General features: G+C 42.8%; 2 protein-coding genes across 4 annotated transcripts in view; one reads left to right on the forward strand and one right to left on the reverse strand.

Annotated features, from left to right (window-relative positions):
• ITPK1 (inositol-tetrakisphosphate 1-kinase) overlaps positions 1-18,655 on the reverse strand; it is a 266,577-nt gene that overhangs the window by 76,202 nt on the left and 171,720 nt on the right. The gene's annotated exons all lie outside the window — the stretch shown is intronic.
• Positions 14,091-18,655, forward strand: part of LOC127051255 (uncharacterized) — a 118,488-nt gene continuing 113,923 nt past the window's right edge. The window contains exon 1 of the mRNA XM_050953343.1: positions 14,091-17,129. Coding sequence (XP_050809300.1) covers positions 15,131-16,036 — 906 coding nt within the window. The 5' untranslated portion in view covers positions 14,091-15,130 and the 3' untranslated portion in view covers positions 16,037-17,129. The remainder of the gene's footprint in view (positions 17,130-18,655) is intronic.

Genomic DNA, 18,655 nt, shown 5'->3' on the forward strand with positions numbered 1-18,655 from the left:
TTCTGTTTGTTAATTTCTTGCAGCTTTCGCTAAAAAAAATCTCCATTCTTTCCTACCAGATCACAATGTTTTGTTTTTAGACGGCATCTTCATTTTGTTGGCTTCAGGCTATCATCTGATAAAGTTACTGCATATACCACACATTGAGGTCCAATTTCTCGCTTAACTGCAATGTAATGAAACCAAAATCCAAATATGCTTCAGCATATTTTCTTGTTTTTGCAGGTTTTTACCCTATCAATTTTAGCCATTTCAGCCTTTCATTTTGGAACACTACAATCTTTTGGCAGTTAAGTACAGATCAATTTTTCACCACAATGATATGAAAAAATATCAAACTCACCAGCACAATAAGCAATACACAACAGCTTGTTGGAACAAAAGGATAGGCTATACTAAACAGGAAGGCGGGAAAGGTAGTTGTCGCTATAGAAATGACATCATCTTATAATTAAACACAGTGTAACACATTCCTGCGTAGTGAATCAGTAGCACTGTATTGGTCAAATGCTACTTAATTCATATTACAGAAATTGCAGATTCTGCAATATTAGGCTTGCACCACAATTTTGTCAGCCAGGTACCTGACAGCAGGAGCCCCAGCCGCTGACAGCTGCGGTTCCTGCTGCCAGGCCTGGGCAGTTGGGGCTCCTGCTGTCAGCACAGGGCAGCTGACAAAACTGTAGTGGAAGACCAATATTGCGGGATCCACAATTTCTGCCATATTGCAAATTAAGTAGGGCCTTAGTAATAATTAAAAAAAAAAAAAAAAGGGGAAAAAATGCCTTGCGCATCACGCCCTCACCCCGGAACGTTCCTCCATGCCCCTACCCAGTTTGAAAACCTTTGCTCTATGGTATATTTGTTTGTTTTTTCCAACTTACTTTATAAACATATATAACTGCATTGTTTTGACTATTATGAGTTTGTTTACTTTGCAGGATCATGTCTGTGCATCTCATTTAACAGCAACCCTGCCACCAAAAGGGTGATAGTGCCCAAAATGTGTGAGTTGCTGTGCAAACACATCTAGAATAAAAGGATGTATATTTAGATGTTCATACGCTTCATGGATGAGCACAACTTATGCTGCACAAACCCACAGGAAGATGCAATCCCAGCCCCCAAACGCCTACACTCTCATTTCCTCTATATTTACAGATAAGCTTAGATAACATAGGACATCTGAGACCAGATCACCTTTGTCTATACAGCATTTTGGAGGCTATGGGAGCAAACCTCCCAGCCCAGGTCAATAGACTTGGGCTCACAGGACTCGCACAAGCACTCTGAAAGCAGATGTAGACAGTGCTCTGAAGTTGTGGCTTGGGTTGGAGATCAATCTCTGAACCCCCTCCTCCACCAGGTTTCAGAGCCTGAGCTCCAGCCCAAGCTGCAACTCCAAAGCACAGTCTATGCTGCTGTGTTTAGCATATAGGTGTAGTCTGACTGCTATATTAGGGGTGGGTGGGAAGCTGGGGGTGGACGGGGGAGGAGGGGACAGCTCCAGCCAGGCCAATAGAGTTGCTTGTGTGGGGCAAACGCCGCACCTGCCTGAGGCTTGCAGTGCTAGGCCCGCTGTGGGGTTACCGCCGCCCCAGTATTTGTTCGGGACTCGCACACGGACCCTGAGGGCTCAGTGTCCATTCCTCTTTGGTTATGTGGGTGTGGCTTGTCATGCCAAGACAGGCTGAGTGAGTGGAGCGGTGTTTATGTGTCTACACGTGTTTGCCTGTGTTTGTGTGTCCCCCTGAGGGTGCGAGAAATGCAGAGTGTGAGAGGGCCTGACCCAGCAACGTGTGTGTCTGAGTGTGTATACACACCCATACACGCATGCTAAAGCCAGTTCCTCTGGCTTGCTGGCTCTCTCCCCATCTGGAGTGGCGGGCACTCCCGCAGCAGTGCATTACCAAGGCCGGCGTAGTGGGGGAGTCCCAGCTGCTGTGGTGAACTTAGCGCAGGAGCTGCAGAAGCTCCAGCACCGGCTGCTGCAAGTAGCTGGACTTCATGCCAATGCTGTTCTGGTGCCTCCCAGTGCTGCTGCGGCCGCCTTCCTGCTATTTCATGGTGCAAGTGGATGCCACATGCCAGGCTCCCACTTCCCTACTGCACTGCACAGAGACCCAAAGACACGCAGCAGCGCAGACTCCACCAGGACTGCCAAACAGCGAGCTCCCCAGGCTGCTTGGGGGTGAGGAGGAGGAGGAAGTCAGGGATGAGAGGGGCTGCTGGCAGGGGCCTATCCTGGTGCATTAAGTTAGATACACTGACCTAGCCCCTCTGACCAAAGGTGCCCCCCTGACCACAGCGCCATGGGTGGTCACCCTGTTTGGGGGGAAAAAGCCCCTTCTTCCTCCCCCCCAAACGACACCCATGGTTTAGAGTGCTAACACAAGCCCCGCTAGCCTGAGTCTATTGATCCAGGCAGGGAGGCTTGCTTCCACGGGATCCAAAATGCTGTGTAAACGTACTCTAAGAAGAGTCATTGACATGACCACAGGCTCATCCAGATAGCAGCAGATTAACTTTCCCACTCCTCCCATAGGCCAGTCCTGGGATCATCTGACTACGGTCATCTCAATACTAGAGAGCTTTCAGCAGCACCGCTGTACTGACGCAGCAGTGCCGCTGGAAGCTCTCTCGTGCAGCTGCTCCATGCCGATAGGAGAGTGCTCTGCCTTCGACATAAGCATCTCCCACCAACACAGGACTGTCCACACGGGCATTTCTGTCAGTGTAACTTGGGAAGAGGGATAGCTCAGTGATTTGAGCATTGGCCTGCTAAATCCAGGGTTGTGAGTTCAGTCCTTGAGGGATCTGGGGCAAAAATCTGTCAGGGACGGTACTTGGTCCTGCGGTGAAGGCAGGGGACTGGACTCAATGACCTTTCAAAGTCTCTTCCAGTTCTATGAGATAGGTATATCTCCATATTATGTCACTCGGGATGTTTTTTTTCCCACACCCGAGTGACAAAAGTGGTAGTGTAAACATAGCATAAGAAAAAGTCAGACACGGCTATTCTAAGCAGCAAATTGGAGGGCCTGTGTCAAACCACTATTTTGGGTAGTTTCTGTTCTTTCAAAGTCATCACCGAAAAGGACAGTGTGAAGCCACAAGAATGTTGCAGACTGGTAGCTATACAATGTAATGCTGCATTAAAATAGACCAAATGTAACTGATAAGCTGGAAGATACATCACCCAATGATTGATGACAGCAGCTTTCCTCTAAAGATTCAACACAGAACAGGAGAATGCTATTCATTGGTGCCGAAATTAGCTTAGCAGTATGCAAGGATGGAAAAGCATCAAGAAAGGAGTTGTATGGGTTCTAAACAAGCATATATTTGACTCCTACGGGGATTCAAGGCAAGTAATACCAAAGTTTATTTCTACTCAATAAATCTGACTATTATTCACATCTATGCACTGATTGCATCAGCCAAAAGATGAGGAAACTGAAGGGATGTTCAGACAACTCAGGAACTCATTCATACTTTGCCAAAACACAACATGCTGGCAATTACAGGGGGGTTGTCATTGCTAACAGAGAGAAAGATGGTTATCAGAATGTAACAGGAGACATGCACTAGGAGAGAGAAATTAACAAGGACACCAGCTCATTGAGTTCCACTCAGAATCTGCTGATTTCTTGTAAACATTTGGTTTTAGCACTACAACAAGAGGAGGAACTGCACTGGGAGCTCCTCAGAACATCTCCATGGGAAGAGAAATTGATTGCATCATAGTGCAGAGAAAATGGAAAAATCACTGTTGAAAACTAGACAATCACAACAGGTGCCAATATCAATTTGGTCAGCAAAAACTTTTGAAGAAAGTTCAAGCTTCCCCCATCAACATTTAACAATATCCACCTTATAATACTCAGGAATAAGTCTGGACAACATAAGGGAGCAGTACAAAAGAAGGAGGCTGTCAGAGGATTTGGTGCATTGCTAAAAAGGTAAGGCAGAAAAACTTAAGTTATCTGTGAAAGGAGATGACTGTACATTCAATAGTAATGCAAAGAACATAAATGGGATACACACCATGGTAGAAACAGAAACCACTGCTGACTAGTACAGCTTTTGAATAGTACACCAAACTGAAAGCGAGACGACACTTAACTAGGGCATCAGGAGGGAATATGCAACTGTGAGCTTAGAGTGTTGATAAGCAATGGATTTTTCATTACAATAGCTTTTTTCCTTTGACCTCCTCCACAGCAATCCAGAGATACAGCATTCACTCATCTGCCTCAGTCAAAATGGACCAACCTTTTGGGGTGCTGTGACAGTCTGTACCCCTGTATTTATCCCTTGCACACTACTGTAATATTCTTTGCATAAAGTACGTCTTGTGAGGTATCATTTGAAAACTCATAATTTGCTGATCAATATCGTCCTAATAACATGCATGTGGCAACATTGTATGTAAAGCTCTAAGATTTGCACTGTTTGAAGTTACTAACACATGTTCCAAGTCTGAGGAGTAGCCAAACCAGTTCTTCAGAGACAAAGGGCAAGCTGACGCCTCAGCCAGGGGTAAACAAGGTCAAATGGGCTATCACCTGCTAAGTAGCTATTCATTGGCAGGAAAAAGGACAAGGGCAAAAATCTACATCTTCGCAAAGAAAGAGTATACAGTTCTTGTGCAGGAAGACTGCCTGGCGCCCTGCTCCCATATGGAGAAGCTTCTTAAAGGAGAGAGAGAACTATAAATAGAAAGGGGGGGATGCCCCAAATGATCTCTCCCTTCTTCTCTGTCCACTGCATTTACGACATCTGAAGAACAAAGGAAACAACACTGGACTAGGGGAGGTATCCTGACTGATAGAAGTTCAGCCAGTAAGACTGGTGAAACATGGTGAGAGATTTTGCTTTGGATTTACCTTAGTGTGTTAAGTGAGGCATTAGTTGCATTTTACCTTTATTTTTCTTGTAACCAATTCTGACTTTTATGTCTCATTACCTATGTTCATTTAAAATCTCTCTCTTTGTAGTTAATAAACTTGTTTTATCTAAAGCAGTGTGTTTGAGAAACTCCATTTGGGCTAACAGGATTTGTGCATATAGTCTCTATTAAGAGAATGACAGACTTTATATGAGCTTGTATTGTCCAGGAGAGGGCTGGGCAGCACAAGACATATGTTTCTGGTGAAAATCTGGGACTGGGAATATGCTGGTGTCATCCTGCAATGTAATTCAAGAATGGCTGGCTGCAGCACTCGCACAATATAACTGGCAGTGATTTACATGCGGCAGGTTGTGTGTGAGCAGACCAGGAGTGGTAGCTACAGCAGCAAAGCAGTGAGAAGGGGACTTCGCCTTAGAGGGCTGAGGTGACATAGCTGTTCATCAGTCTAGATTGTACCCCAAGTATGTCACAGCGCTGCCTAGGAACAGAAGTTCCATGGAATCACTAGAGAGGATGTGATGGAGTTTTGTGGGTTCTGCCTTTGAATCACATGGTCCTGTTGCATCTAACAGAGAGATCAAAGAGATGACCCTCAGAACAGAAAGCTTAACACAGATGTAACAAGACTTTGGTGGTGTGTTAACAAAAGAAATTTACTCTCTAGAGATAACGCTCTAATTTCCTTACTAACGTCTGTCTGGGGCTAAAAAGAGACAGACATGATATTCCACCACACTAACCAAGAGGTAAAGTATTAACCATCTGATTCCACCAAAAAGAACTGGAAAAACCCTCTTCCACACTATAAACTAGTGTTTTCCTTCCTTATCAACCCAGATGCTACCTGCAAATATATAAAAAGGGAAAATGATGATTATGATCCATTCACACCTCACCCTCAGTGATTTAGATCATAAATCATCTGCAGAAATAGATAAAATTAATATATAGTGGTGATTCCTTTATCAGCAGAAATTACTGTAGCTGTGTTACTGGAAACCAGGGAGTCGAATCTCTCAGGATGCTTGGATTGAATCTAAATGCAAATGAAAGTTGAAGGTGGTAACATTTGAAGAAGAAGCCTACCCCATTGCTATAAAAGGTAGCTCTGAAGAGAATGAGCCAAGGGCACTGAGAATCTTCTGCAGGCATCTGGAGAAGGTGGACTCTAACATGGTCTCCAGCTGTGGAAACTGACAAATATCTTAAATTTTAAAAAGGGGAGAGTGTTAGGCTCGTGACAAAGTTAAGCCATATTAATGACAAGTGAGGGCTGTAAGTGTGTTCAGGGCAGCTGATGAGGAACTGATGACATATTCTGAATATACATACATATATATATAGTAGGATTTTTCTACCAAAGGACAATTAGTTTGTTATTGAAATAAGAACATCCTGTTCCCAACACCTGTTCATAAGCCTACAGGAATCCTTTGCAAATATCTGTGTTAGCTGGCCAATACGCGTACGTAGTTTTCAATAAAATACCTAAAACTCTTCCTGCATAAAGCAAACTTCTCCTGTGTGCGTTTTGTACTTCTGTTTAAGACCAGGATCAGAGATTTGTTTTCTGTATGAAAAGCTACTGATTGTGTGGATGAACGTTCACACAGAGCACTATGAAAAATAAAACATTTCAAACCTGTATCCACTAATTGTGCAGTTATCTTTCGTTCATCGGCAACACTGTTAGAGATCTAGGTCTGAACACAATAACTCTCCCTTGCTAGCTCCTCTTCCTGTTTATTACACAGAACATAATGCGCCAGAATCCTTAAAACCCACCTCTAATGAGATATTTTTCCAGAAACCAACTTGAGGTAACACAAGGATGGACACAGATGAGGAAATTAGAATGTACATAGATATTTTCTTTTGTTATAAGTCACAGCATTCTATTTAAGACAGTGCTCATTTCACAACTCACTTGGCTGGATGAGAAAGCTATTGGGATATTTTACTTTTAATCTTTGTATCTGTTTTCAAAAGCATCAGATTCTGCCTCAACTATCCAAACTTCCTACTTTGTGTTACATAAAGCTGTCTGGATCTCCAGGTTAAACTACAGCCAGCGAAGTTTAAGAACAATGACTTATGCAAGTCTTGTGAATAAAATCCAGAAACTTTACCACAGCTTCTCACTGAATATTGCTCTTCTGGAGAGCCTGGAGCCCTTTATAAAGAACGCTACAAATCCTCCTTGATGATGATTTCATTTCCTTAATTAATTTGCAAGCAGCATCCATAAGATGTAGACTGAAGGCATCACTTTAAAAAAAAAATAATGTCATGTATATTGTTTTAAGATAATCATGCAAAATTGGAAAATCCTTAACTGCTTTAGATTTTAACACCTAGCTTAATACAGTTTACTTGAAAGGTAACCTTGAAAACTCCACTGCAGAAGGGGGGTAAGGGGAGGAGGGTGAATTTAGACAAATATTCCAAAAACAAAAAAACCCAGCCCTACTATTTGGATTTCTTTGTCAGTTACTAGCTTTCCTTAAAACTGCAAAGTAACTACTAAGCTCACACCAAACGCAGGACACACATGTGCATACTTATACTTAGTATATGCCACACTGATGGGAAGTTTAGGGTTCCAGCCAGCTGTTTGTAAATACTCCAATTCAAGTATTTTAATCAAAATCTCTGCCTACTGTGAAAGGGAGAGGAAAGCGACTGGTCAGTAGAGCATTGTGTAATATGTGACTGCTCCCAGGAGTTCCGGTGCTCCAACCCTGCAGAGAATTATGCAGGGCCTGTAAGATCTATAGGGATTCCTGCAGTAATTAATACTTTACAAGATCAACAGGAGGGTCTTGTGATTACAACACAAGACTGGAAACAAAGTCATGGCTCTTCTTTAAGCTTCCCACATGACATTGGACAAGCTGATTATACTCTGTGCCTCAGTTTCCTCACCTGTAAAATGAGAGTTTGATCTACCTTGCAGTGCGGTTGTAAAACTAAAATGATTACCATCTGAAATGCTCCAAAATGCTCAGATGGAAGATGATAACGTACTGCAAAAAATAATTATTTCACTTGTAAAGGCAGGTGACATTTTAAGCAAAAACTAGTGGCTAGCATCCTTATACATATTTCTCATAGAAGAAAGCACAAGTTTATAACTAGCATCAAGTTACTGGAAATACAAAAGGCCAACAAAATGGCCAGAAACTAGTTAAAAACCATTCCTTGCAGACATCCACTTGATTTACAGAGGCCAAAAATGTATCACATTTATAGCCAAGATTAAAAGCTAGTTTATATCTATCCAGATCCCATGAGTTAAATAAGACATCACATTCCTTTCCTGTGATTTAGGAAAGTAATCAGACTCCATCAATGGGCTGCTCCTGAAGTATTCATTCAGAATATGGATTACTTGGAGGTTGCTGTGAATCCTTCCAAACTGGCTTTAGAAAAGAAAAATTCCTCATGTTCAAAGATGATGATGCACAGATCCTGGCCAAAGCAGAACTCCAGCAGCTCTGCCAAATGCTGGCTCTGACTAGTGACTGTTTTATCCCAGAATTTTCAAAGTGACGCGCAGAGGTGGGAAAGGAGTGACAGTGCAGTGTGGTTCCTGCTGGGAAGCAAGCTGCTTAAAAAGAAAAAAAAAATTACTTGCCTCATTTAAAATTACAATGTGCCTCCCCTGGTGCTATAACTTATGTTAACATTCTGTCACCAATCCTCATTGCAACTCCTTCTCAGGAACACATTTCCAGACTGGCCTCTAATTTTGCCCTTGCCAAATTATACATGCACCTGTTAACACAGTAGATGAAATTTGCCTTCGTTTGTGTTAAGTCTCATCTCACTGGCACATACAAGTGCCTGGAGGTTCATATGAAAGTAGATCTTATGTGCATAAATTTGAAGGTCATTTGAAAACCTGGCTCCAAAGGTTCATGTTCTAACCTGCTTTAAATCAAACTTCTTTTGTTTTGTAGCTGGCGGCTTTAAAATAGCGGAGGTGGCTCAGGAGAAAAAAAAAAAAAAAAAAAACCAACCCTGAGGCACTCAAATAGCTTCTGGTATGAAGCCTGGTCTGAATCCTGGTTCTGAGTCTAAACATGCCAGGTTCTGAATCTACACATGCCAGGCAATGAGAGCTGCCTTCTTCCAGGAAGAAAAAAAAAATCACAATCTGGAATGAGATTATTCTTCCAATCTTATCTAACACACAACGTTAGCGAAAGGTACCAGATTGACAGTGGAACAAAACTAAAATCTTTGTCTACAAATACTCGAATATTACTTTTCTTTACCTGAGACTTTTTAAAAAAATTCATTTGCTGGATGATGGCAAGGACTTGGAAAATAGGGAATTTTCCAAACAGGAAAGCCTTGCATTACAGGGCATTGTTATTCTGCGCCAGAAGCATTCACACTAGGGGAGAAGATTATGGGAAGCCAAATGACAGAAAACGGAACTGTCACAACATTATCTTGCCCAGCCATCAACCAGAGCCATACTAGAGACATGAGCTAGAGATGTAATGATTTGATAAATACATCAGAAAACATACAATTTTGAAAACAAACAAACTCTGTTTTGGAAATAGACCGGCAGCTCTGTGATCATATGAGCTACCCAAGTGTTTAGCTGCGTGCTCTACTAAAAATTTCACATATTTAAAAAAATTAAAGCTTAAAAGATCACAGAATCTAGATTGAAAAAAAACAAAAACAAAAGACCCAGACTATATATTAGCATCCCCCCCTACTTCTCCTCCCATCCATCCGCACCCAACCCCAGAAATTTGCCTTTACCAGATGTAGGATTTTACTCTCTCAAAAAACAGTTTTCCTACAGGAACAAGTTTGTTACATTATGCAAAAGTCTGAAGCCAATATGATATTACCCAGCACCCAAGCTACTTTTTGTTTTAGGAAATGCATATCTTGAACTGCATAAAAGTATCTCCATGGGTTATTTTTTAAAACCACAGCATACTTAGTTTAGCCAATTTACTCCTGTTGAGAGTCATGCTAAAGATAAAAGCCAAATCACAGTACTGAAAATTTAGACATCAAGTTTCCAACCGCGCTAATCTCCTCGTGATCCCCTCTTCCGAGAGACTGCTTGTTCTGATCTGATCAAACTTGAAAGCCAACATGAACTTCCAAAGATTAGCTGATGAGGTAGAAAAAGCAGCGAATTGGGGGAGGGGGGGCGGGATGTGGTGTGTGGGGAAGGAACATTTCACTGAACAAATGCGTTTCTGGTTGAACACCGTGGCTCTTCTAACTAAATAAGTTTTCAAGTGTTTGAATTACTATCTGCACTGAATTTACACAGCCTCTCTTCTGTCATTGGTCAGCAAATACCAGCGCTGTCACACAGGCCCCTCAAATTAATATAGAAAAATCAGGGAAAGACGCACGGGCCAGGGTGGAAGAGAGATCCCAAGGCAACACTTAACTGTAAGGTGGTCTCACACTCTGCACATACAGAGATTTACTTGAACCGAACTGTTCAGTGGCAGGATTTCAGGATCTCAATTCTCTAGCACTAACAAGAGGCTTCAAGTTTGTGAGTCTTGATCGATCAGGAGGGGGAAAAGATTGCTTCAGTTTTCAGCTATTGTTCAGGCACGTCAGGATTTGAAATCATACTCTAACTGCTCTTCAAATTGATCCGGCTAACAAGGAGCAATAGGAAATCAGAAAACATATTTAACCACATTTGTTTAAATGGCTTGTGGCAAAGCAACAACAAAATATCTTGAAAGATATGTTAAAAAATACAATCTAAGGACCAATAGCCTATAGAAATCAGGTGGTGGGACCAGACCCAAACTCTCAGTATAGCTCATGCTCACACAGAAGTCTAGGTCTTAGATTCTAAGATAATATAAAGAGAGCTACCTTAATTTACACCAGCTGAAGGTCTAACTGTAAGTCGGGGGTTGGAGAGGTGAAAGAGCTAACACCATGGGATACGGTATTCACTAAACCTAGAGAGTCACACAGGAAGTCCCTCATTAACCTTTAGAGAAAGAGGTTCACTGCCATCACTCAGAGAGAGGTAACTTTAGACAACCAAATGTCATTGTTCTTTCCTGGCTCAATGGCAACTTCAGCTGTTGCCAGATAGTCAAACTCATCATAGACTGAACTTGTAACTTCTGAAACAGGTCAAAAGTGCACATGTAAGAATCCATCAAACCCTCTGATTTCCTAATGGACATTCAAAAACCTAGGAGATACTATCCAATGGGCAGGGAGCCTTGCACAAACATTTCAAGATACATTTCTAGAAGTTAGCTGAACTTGTGTCCACTACCACGAAAAGCTCCCTGGCTAGATTCATAAGGTGGGTAAAGTATGTGTATTAACATCTTAAAATAAGTCATCTGTTATTGCTTTAAAAACTTAAGCAGCTCCTATAGAATTAATTCTAGGCTTTATAAACATTGTGACAGGGTCGGGCCAGGTGGCTACAAGAGAGTGATCCTTTTGAGCAACGGGCTACAGGACAGTGATAGAAGGCAGATATATTAGCCCCAGATTAAGCAGGTCCCTTTTCCCTGGGTAAGGTAACGGGGCGTTTCCAGAACCATCAGGAACTTGCTGGAACCAATTAAGGCAAGCAGGTTCATTAGGACACCTGGAGCCAATTAAGAAGCTGCTAGAATCAATTAAGACAGACAGGTTAATCAGGGCACCTGGTTTAAAAAGGACCTCACTTCAGTCAGTGAGGGGTGCACTGTTGCTGGAGGACTGAGGAGTACAAATGCTATATGGCATCAGGAGAAAGGTTCTGTGGTGAGGATAAAGAAGGTGTGGGAGAAGGCCATGGAGAAGTAGTCCAGAGCATTGTAGCTGTCACACAGCTGTTACAAGAAACACTGTAGACAGCTGTGATTCACAGGGCCCTGGGCTGGAACCTGGAGTAGAGGGTGAGCCCGGGTTCCACCCTCCCCCTGATTGGATATAAGAGAAGTTGACCTGGACTCTGTGGGTCCCACCAGAGGAGAAAGTTCCTGGCCTGTCCCCTAACCCACTCGATAGGTCAGCAGAGACTGCGGAGATTGTTCTCCTTCCTTGTCCCCATGCTGGCCAGTGATGAGGTAAGCTGAGTGAACAGCAGGTTTAAGCCACAAGCAAAAGTGGCCAAACTGAGGGCTGCCGTGAATCTCTGAGGTGAGCAAATCCGCCAATAAGTGCAGGACCCACCAAGGCAGAGGAGGAACTTTGTCATAACATATATAGATCATAATTAGTTGCAGGGCCAACCCAGGTTCTCTTGCAAATGTATGTGCCAAGTGATGACTGAACAAGTAACTTATGTTAATGTTTAACAATCTGTTTCATTATTGCTAAGATACAATCAAAAGAGGCTCATTACCTGTGTGAGAAACATCTGAGACTTAAAAACAAAAATCTTTAAGTATCTGCTTTATTTTTCAGTTTCTGCTTTTTGTTTACTTTTTGCACTTCAGTAGGTTTGGACAGTGAAACCAGATTAGTCACTTTCACTTTATTCCTATCATTTCCATTTTTTTGTTCTCATAGACCAAATACTTTGGTCATGGATTCACAATACTGTAGGAGGATATTCAGATGTAAATACCCATCCCGCCCCCTCCATGTGATCAATTCATTTTGTAAAAAAGTTTCATCAAAATATTTGAATTTTAATTGGGTTTTATAAAACTTCACAAATGCAAAAACTTTAAGTCTTTAAGCTTACTTGCCAGTATCTCTTTAATAACAATTTCTAGGATTAACATCCTATTAACATAACTATTAATGCAAACTGGATCAGCAGCCTTGTTTTACCGTGCCATTTAACTTGAGCATTTCCAGATGCTTCCGTGTCCCCCTTCTTTCCCCTCCCTTTTATGGGGGGATGGGGCGGGTGGGGGGAAGATGATATGTACAAAAGAACTGGAAAAAAAACCTCTTCTCAACCTAACTTCCATAAGATATCAAGCTAGGAAGAAAGGGAAAATAAGATACAGGAGGAGAACAAAAGGTCACCATTCTTCAACATCATCATTCCGCATCAAAAGGCAGTGAACTCTTGGATACAGTCCACAAATGTTACTTTGAATGTAATCAACTGAATGAGAACAGCTACAGGTAAAATAGAGAATGCTTTCATTTGTTTCTCATGACACACTCCTAGTACTGTAATGACAGCTCAAGGCAGTGACTGGCTTATCTAAGCATGCATACCACACAGTTCTTACCTGACTCGTGACTCCGATTGGGCATCAGAACCCCACAAGGATAAAGGGCTGTATTCAGATCGGAGCTCATAATAGATTCATAGACTCTAGGACTGGAAGGGACCTCGAGAGGTCATCGAGTCCAGTCCCCTGCCCTCATGGCAGGACCAAATACAGTCTAGACCATCCCTAATAGACATTTATCTAATCTACTCTTAAATATCTCCAGAAATGGAGATTCCACAGCCTCCCAAGGCAATTTATTCCAGTGCTTAACTACCCTGACAGTAAGGAACTTTTTCCTGATGTCCAACCTAAATCTCCCTTGCTGCAGTTTAAGCCCATTGCTTCTTGTTCTATCATTACAGGCTAAGGTGAACAAGTTTTCTCCCTCCTCCTGATGACACCCTTTTAGATACCTGAAAACAGCTATCATGTCCCCTCTCAGTCTTCTCTTTTCCAAACTAAATAAACCCAATTCTTTCAGCCTTCCTTCATAGGTCATGTTCTCAAGACCTTTAATCATTCTTGTTGCTCTTCTCTGGATCCTCTCCAATTTCTCCACATCCTTCTTGAAATGCGGTGCCCAGAACTGGACACAATACTTCAGCTGAGGACTAACCAGTGCAGAGTAGAGCGGAAGAATGACTTCTCGTGTCTTGTTTACAACACACCTGTTAATGCATCCCAGAATCACGTCTGTTTTTTTTGCAACAGTATCACACTGTTGACTCATATTTAGCTTGTGGTCCACTATGACCCCTAGAACTCTTTCTGCCATACTCCTTCCTAGACAGTCTCTTCCCATTCTGTATGTGTGAAACTTATTGTTCCTTCCTAAGTGGAGCACTTTGCATTTGTCTTTATTGAACTTCATCCGGTTTAATCTCAGACCATTTCTCCAATGTGTCCAGATCATTTTGAATTTTGACCCTATCCTCCAAAGCAGTTGCAATCCCTCCTAGTTTGGTATCGTCTGCAAACTTAATAAGTGTACTTTCTATGCCAACATCTAAGTCGTTGATGAAGACATTGAACAGAGCCGGTCCCAAAATAGACCCCTCCGGAACCCCACTTGTTATATCTTTCCAGCAGGATTGGGAGCCATTAATAACTACTCTCTGAGTACGGTTATCCAGCCAGTTATGCACCCACCTTATAGTAGCCCCATCTAAATTGTATTTGCCTAGTTTATTGATAAGGATATCATGTGAGACCGTATCAAATGTCTTACTAAAGTCTAGGTATATCACATCCACCGCTTCTCCCTTATCCACAAGACTCGTTATCGTATCAAAGAATGATATCAGATTAGTTTGACATGATTTGTTCTTTACAAATCCATGCTGGCTATTCCCTATCACCTTACCACCTTCCAAGTGTTTGCAGATGATTTCTTTACTCCTCCTGCCTTTAGAGATCTGTACATTTTGTTGCTCACAGACAGCTGCAGCGGCACAGGAGCCAGCAAACAGAGCTGTAAACAGGGGAGTTTCAGAGGGAGTTCTGTTGGAGGAGCAGGTTTTTGTAGTGTGTGTGTGTGTGTGTGTGTGGGCTGCTAGGGGCAGTGTGCTGGGAGAGCAGCGGAGGCCTGATTAGGGGGCGGGGCTTACCTGATTAGAGGTCCTATATAAGAAGCCAGCCAGTCAGTCAGCGGCACAGGAGCCAGCAAACAGAGCTGTAAACAAGGGAGTTTCAGAGGGAGTTTCCAGGGGAGACTAAGACACAGGAACTGACAAGCTAGTTAAGCGATAGGGTGGTGGTCTGGTGCCTCCTGGGGTTTGTTTTGTGTTGTCTACCAGGGTTTAGGTGGGAAGGTTATGACTGATACAGAGGCAGCAGTGAAAGACACAATGAGGATGACTGGATGTGGAAGCTGCGGCATGCACATGATCCTGGAGGGGGTGCCTGAAAAGAGTTTTGTCTGCGTGAAGTGCCGCCTGATACAGCTGATGGAAGAAAAGATCCGAGGACTGGAGATGCAGGTGGAAACTCTGGTTGAGTTTAGGAGGGGTTTGAGCAGATGATGGAGCACAGTCACGAGGGGGCTGAAGGGATAAGCTCAGATTTGCAGATGGAAGCAGGGCCAAAGAATTCAGAGGAGAGACTGCTGGGTGAGGAAAGTGGACGGTGGAAGCATGTGACTAAGAGAACCAGGCAGAGGAAAAGATGGGCCAGTGAAGGAGAAACAGAACTCAGGCACAGGTTTGCAGAGTTGGAAAATGAAGAAGGGGCACAGCAGGTGGCCGCTGAAGGAGCGAGGGCAAGGAAAAAGAGAAGAGCTGATAGTCCTACAAGAGGAGGGGAGGAGTCAATGGAGGCAACACCAAATATGAGCCCCAGGAGGATTAGGAATCAAGAGGACTTGCAGCCAGTGGGTGCGGGGGATAGACCGAAGAATCACACTGTCACCAGGAAAAGGCAGGTCTATGTGATTGGAGACTCCTTACTGAGAAGAACAGACAGGCCTGTAACTAGAGCTGATCGGGAGAACAGAAGGGTGTGCTGTCTGCCAGGTGCTAAGATACGGGATGTGGACCTGAGGCTGAAAAGGATCCTAGCGGGAGCAGGGAAGAATCCATTGATTGTCCCTCATGTAGGAACGAATGATACGGCTAGATACTCTCTGGAATGTATCAAGGGAGACTATGCCAGACTAGGGAAGACGCTTAAGGAAATCGAGGCTCAGGTGATCTTCAGTGGGATTCTGCCGGTTCCTAGAGAAGGGCAACAAAGGTGTAACAAGATTATGGCAATCAACAGATGGCTCAGGCAGTGGTGCTATAAGGAGGGCTTTGGGATGTACGGCCATTGGGAAGCATTTACGGACAGAAGACTGTTCTCTCGGGATGGACTTCAACTGAGTAAGGAGGGAAATAGACTTCTAGGATGGAGGCTCACCGACCTGATCAAGAGAGCTTTAAACTAGAAATTTGGGGGAGATGGTTGGGAGATGTTCAGGAGATCTCCATGCCGGAATTTAACCTTGAGAGGGAAGTAAACAAAGTAAAAGGGGATACAGCCGTGGACAGAAGAATTGGCATAAGGAGGAAGGGTAGTGTAGATAGCAGACTAACAGATGATGCTGGTGGTAGAATGTCTGTGCCTAACAGGGTAAAGAATGAGAGTGAAGCCAAATGGCAAAAATTAAGATGTCTGTACACTAATGCGAGGAGCCTAGGGAACAAAATATAGGAACTAGAGCTACTCGTGCAGGAAGTGAAACCGAATATTATAGGGATAACAGAAACATGGTGGAATAGTAGTCATGACTGGAGTACGGGTATTGAAGGCTAGGTGCTGTTTAGGAAAGACAGAAATAAAGGCAAAGGTGGTGGAGTAGCATTGTACATCGATGAGGAGGTTAACTGTAAAGAAATAAGAAGTGATGGAATGGACAAGACAGAGTCTGTCTGGGCAAAAATCACACTGGGAAAGAAAGCTACTAGAGCCTCCCCTGAGATAGTGCTTGAGGTGTGCTACAGACCGCCGGGATCTGATTTGGATATGGATAGAGACCTCTTTAATGTTTTTAATGAAGTAAACACTAATGGGAAATGTGTGATCATGGGAGACTTTAACTTCCCAGATATAGACTGGAGGACAAGTGCTAGCAAGAATAATAGGGCTCAGATTTTTCTGGATGTGATAGCTGATGGATTCCTTCACCAAGTAGTTGAAGAACCAACAAGAGGGGATGCCATTTTAGATTTGGTTTTGGTGAGTAGTGAGGACCTCATAGAAGAAATGCTTGTAGGGGACAACCTTGGTTCAAGTGATCATGAGCTAATTCAGTTCAAACTAGATGGAAGGATAAACAAAAATGGATCCGGGACTAGGGTTTTTGATTTCAAAAGGGCTAACTTTAAAGAATTAAGGAAATTAGTTAGGGAGGTGGATTGGACTGAAGAACTTGTGGATCTAAATGCGGAGGAGGGCTGGAATTACTTTAAGTCGCAGCTACAGAAACTATCAGAAGCCTGCATCCCAAGAAAGGGGAAAAAAAACCATAGGCAGGAGTTGTAGACCAAGCTGGATGAGCAAGCATCTCAGAGAGGTGATTAAGAAAAAGCAGAAAGCCTATAAGGAGTGGAAGAAGGGTGGGATTAGCAAGGAAAGCTACCTTAGTGAGGTCAGAACATGTAGGGATAAAGTGAGAAAGGCTAAAAGCCAAGTAGAGTTGAACCTTGCAAAGGGAATTAAAACCAATAGTAAAAGGTTCTCTAGCCATATAAATAAGAAGAAAACAAAGAAAGAACAAGTGGGACCACTAAACACTGAGGATGGAAAGGAGGTTAAGGGTAACCTAGGCATGGCCCAATATCTAAATAAGTACTTTGCCTCAGTCTTTAATAAGGTTAATGAGGAGCTTAGGGGTAATGGAAGGATGACAAACGGGAATGAGGATATAGAGGTGGATGTTACCACATCTGAGGTAGAAGCCAAACTTGAACAGCTTAATGGGACAAAATCGGAGGGCCCGGACAATCTTCATCCGAGAATATTAAAGGAACTGGTGCATGAAATTGCAAGCCCATTAGCGAGAATTTTTAATGAATCGGTAAACTCAGGGGTTGTACCGTACGACTGGAGAATTGCTAACGTAGTTCCTATCTTTAAGAAAGGGAGAAAGAGTGATCCGAATAACTATAGGCCTGTTAGTTTGACATCTGTAGTATGTAAGGTCTTGGAAAAAATTTTGAAGGAGAAAGTAGTTAAGGACATTGAGGTCAATGGTAATTGGGACAAATTACAACATGGTTTTACAAAAGGTAGATTGTGCCAAACCAACCTGATCTCCTTCTTTGAGAAGGTGACAGATTATTTAGACAAAGGAAATGCAGTAGACCTAATTTACCTCGATTTTAGTAAGGCATTTGACACGGTTCCACATGTGGAATTATTAGTCAAATTGGAAAAGATGAGGATCAATATGAAAATTGAAAGGTGGATAAGGAACTGGTTAAAGGGGAGACTACAACGGGTCATACTGAAGGGTGAACTGTTAGGCTGGAAGGAGGTTACTAGTGGAGTTCCTCAAGGATCGGTTTTGGGACCAATCTTATTTAACCTTTTTATTACTGACCTTGGCACAAAAAGCGGGAATGTGCTAATAAAGTTTGCGGATGACACAAAACTGGGGGGTATTGCTAACACGGAGAAGGACCGGGATATCACACAGGAAGATCTGGATGACCTTGTAAACTGGAGTAACAGTAATAGGATGAAATTTAATAGCGAAAAGTGCAAGGTCATGCACTTAGGGATTAATAATAAGAATTTTAGATATACATTGGGGACACATCAGTTGGAAGCAATAGAGAAGGAGAAGGACCTTGGGGTATTGGTTGATCACAGGAGGCCTATGAGCCGCCAATGTGATATGGCTGTAAAAAAAGCTAATGCGGTTTTAGGATGCATCAGGCGAGGTATTTCCAGCAAAGATAAGGAGGTGTTAGTACCGTTATACAAGGCACTGGTGAGACCCCACCTGGAATACTGTGTGCAGTTCTGGTCTCCCATGTTTAAGAAGGATGAATTCAAACTG

The sequence above is a fragment of the Gopherus flavomarginatus genome, chromosome 5, assembly GCF_025201925.1.
Source record: "Gopherus flavomarginatus isolate rGopFla2 chromosome 5, rGopFla2.mat.asm, whole genome shotgun sequence".
NCBI classification, from domain to species: Eukaryota; Metazoa; Chordata; order Testudines; family Testudinidae; genus Gopherus; species Gopherus flavomarginatus.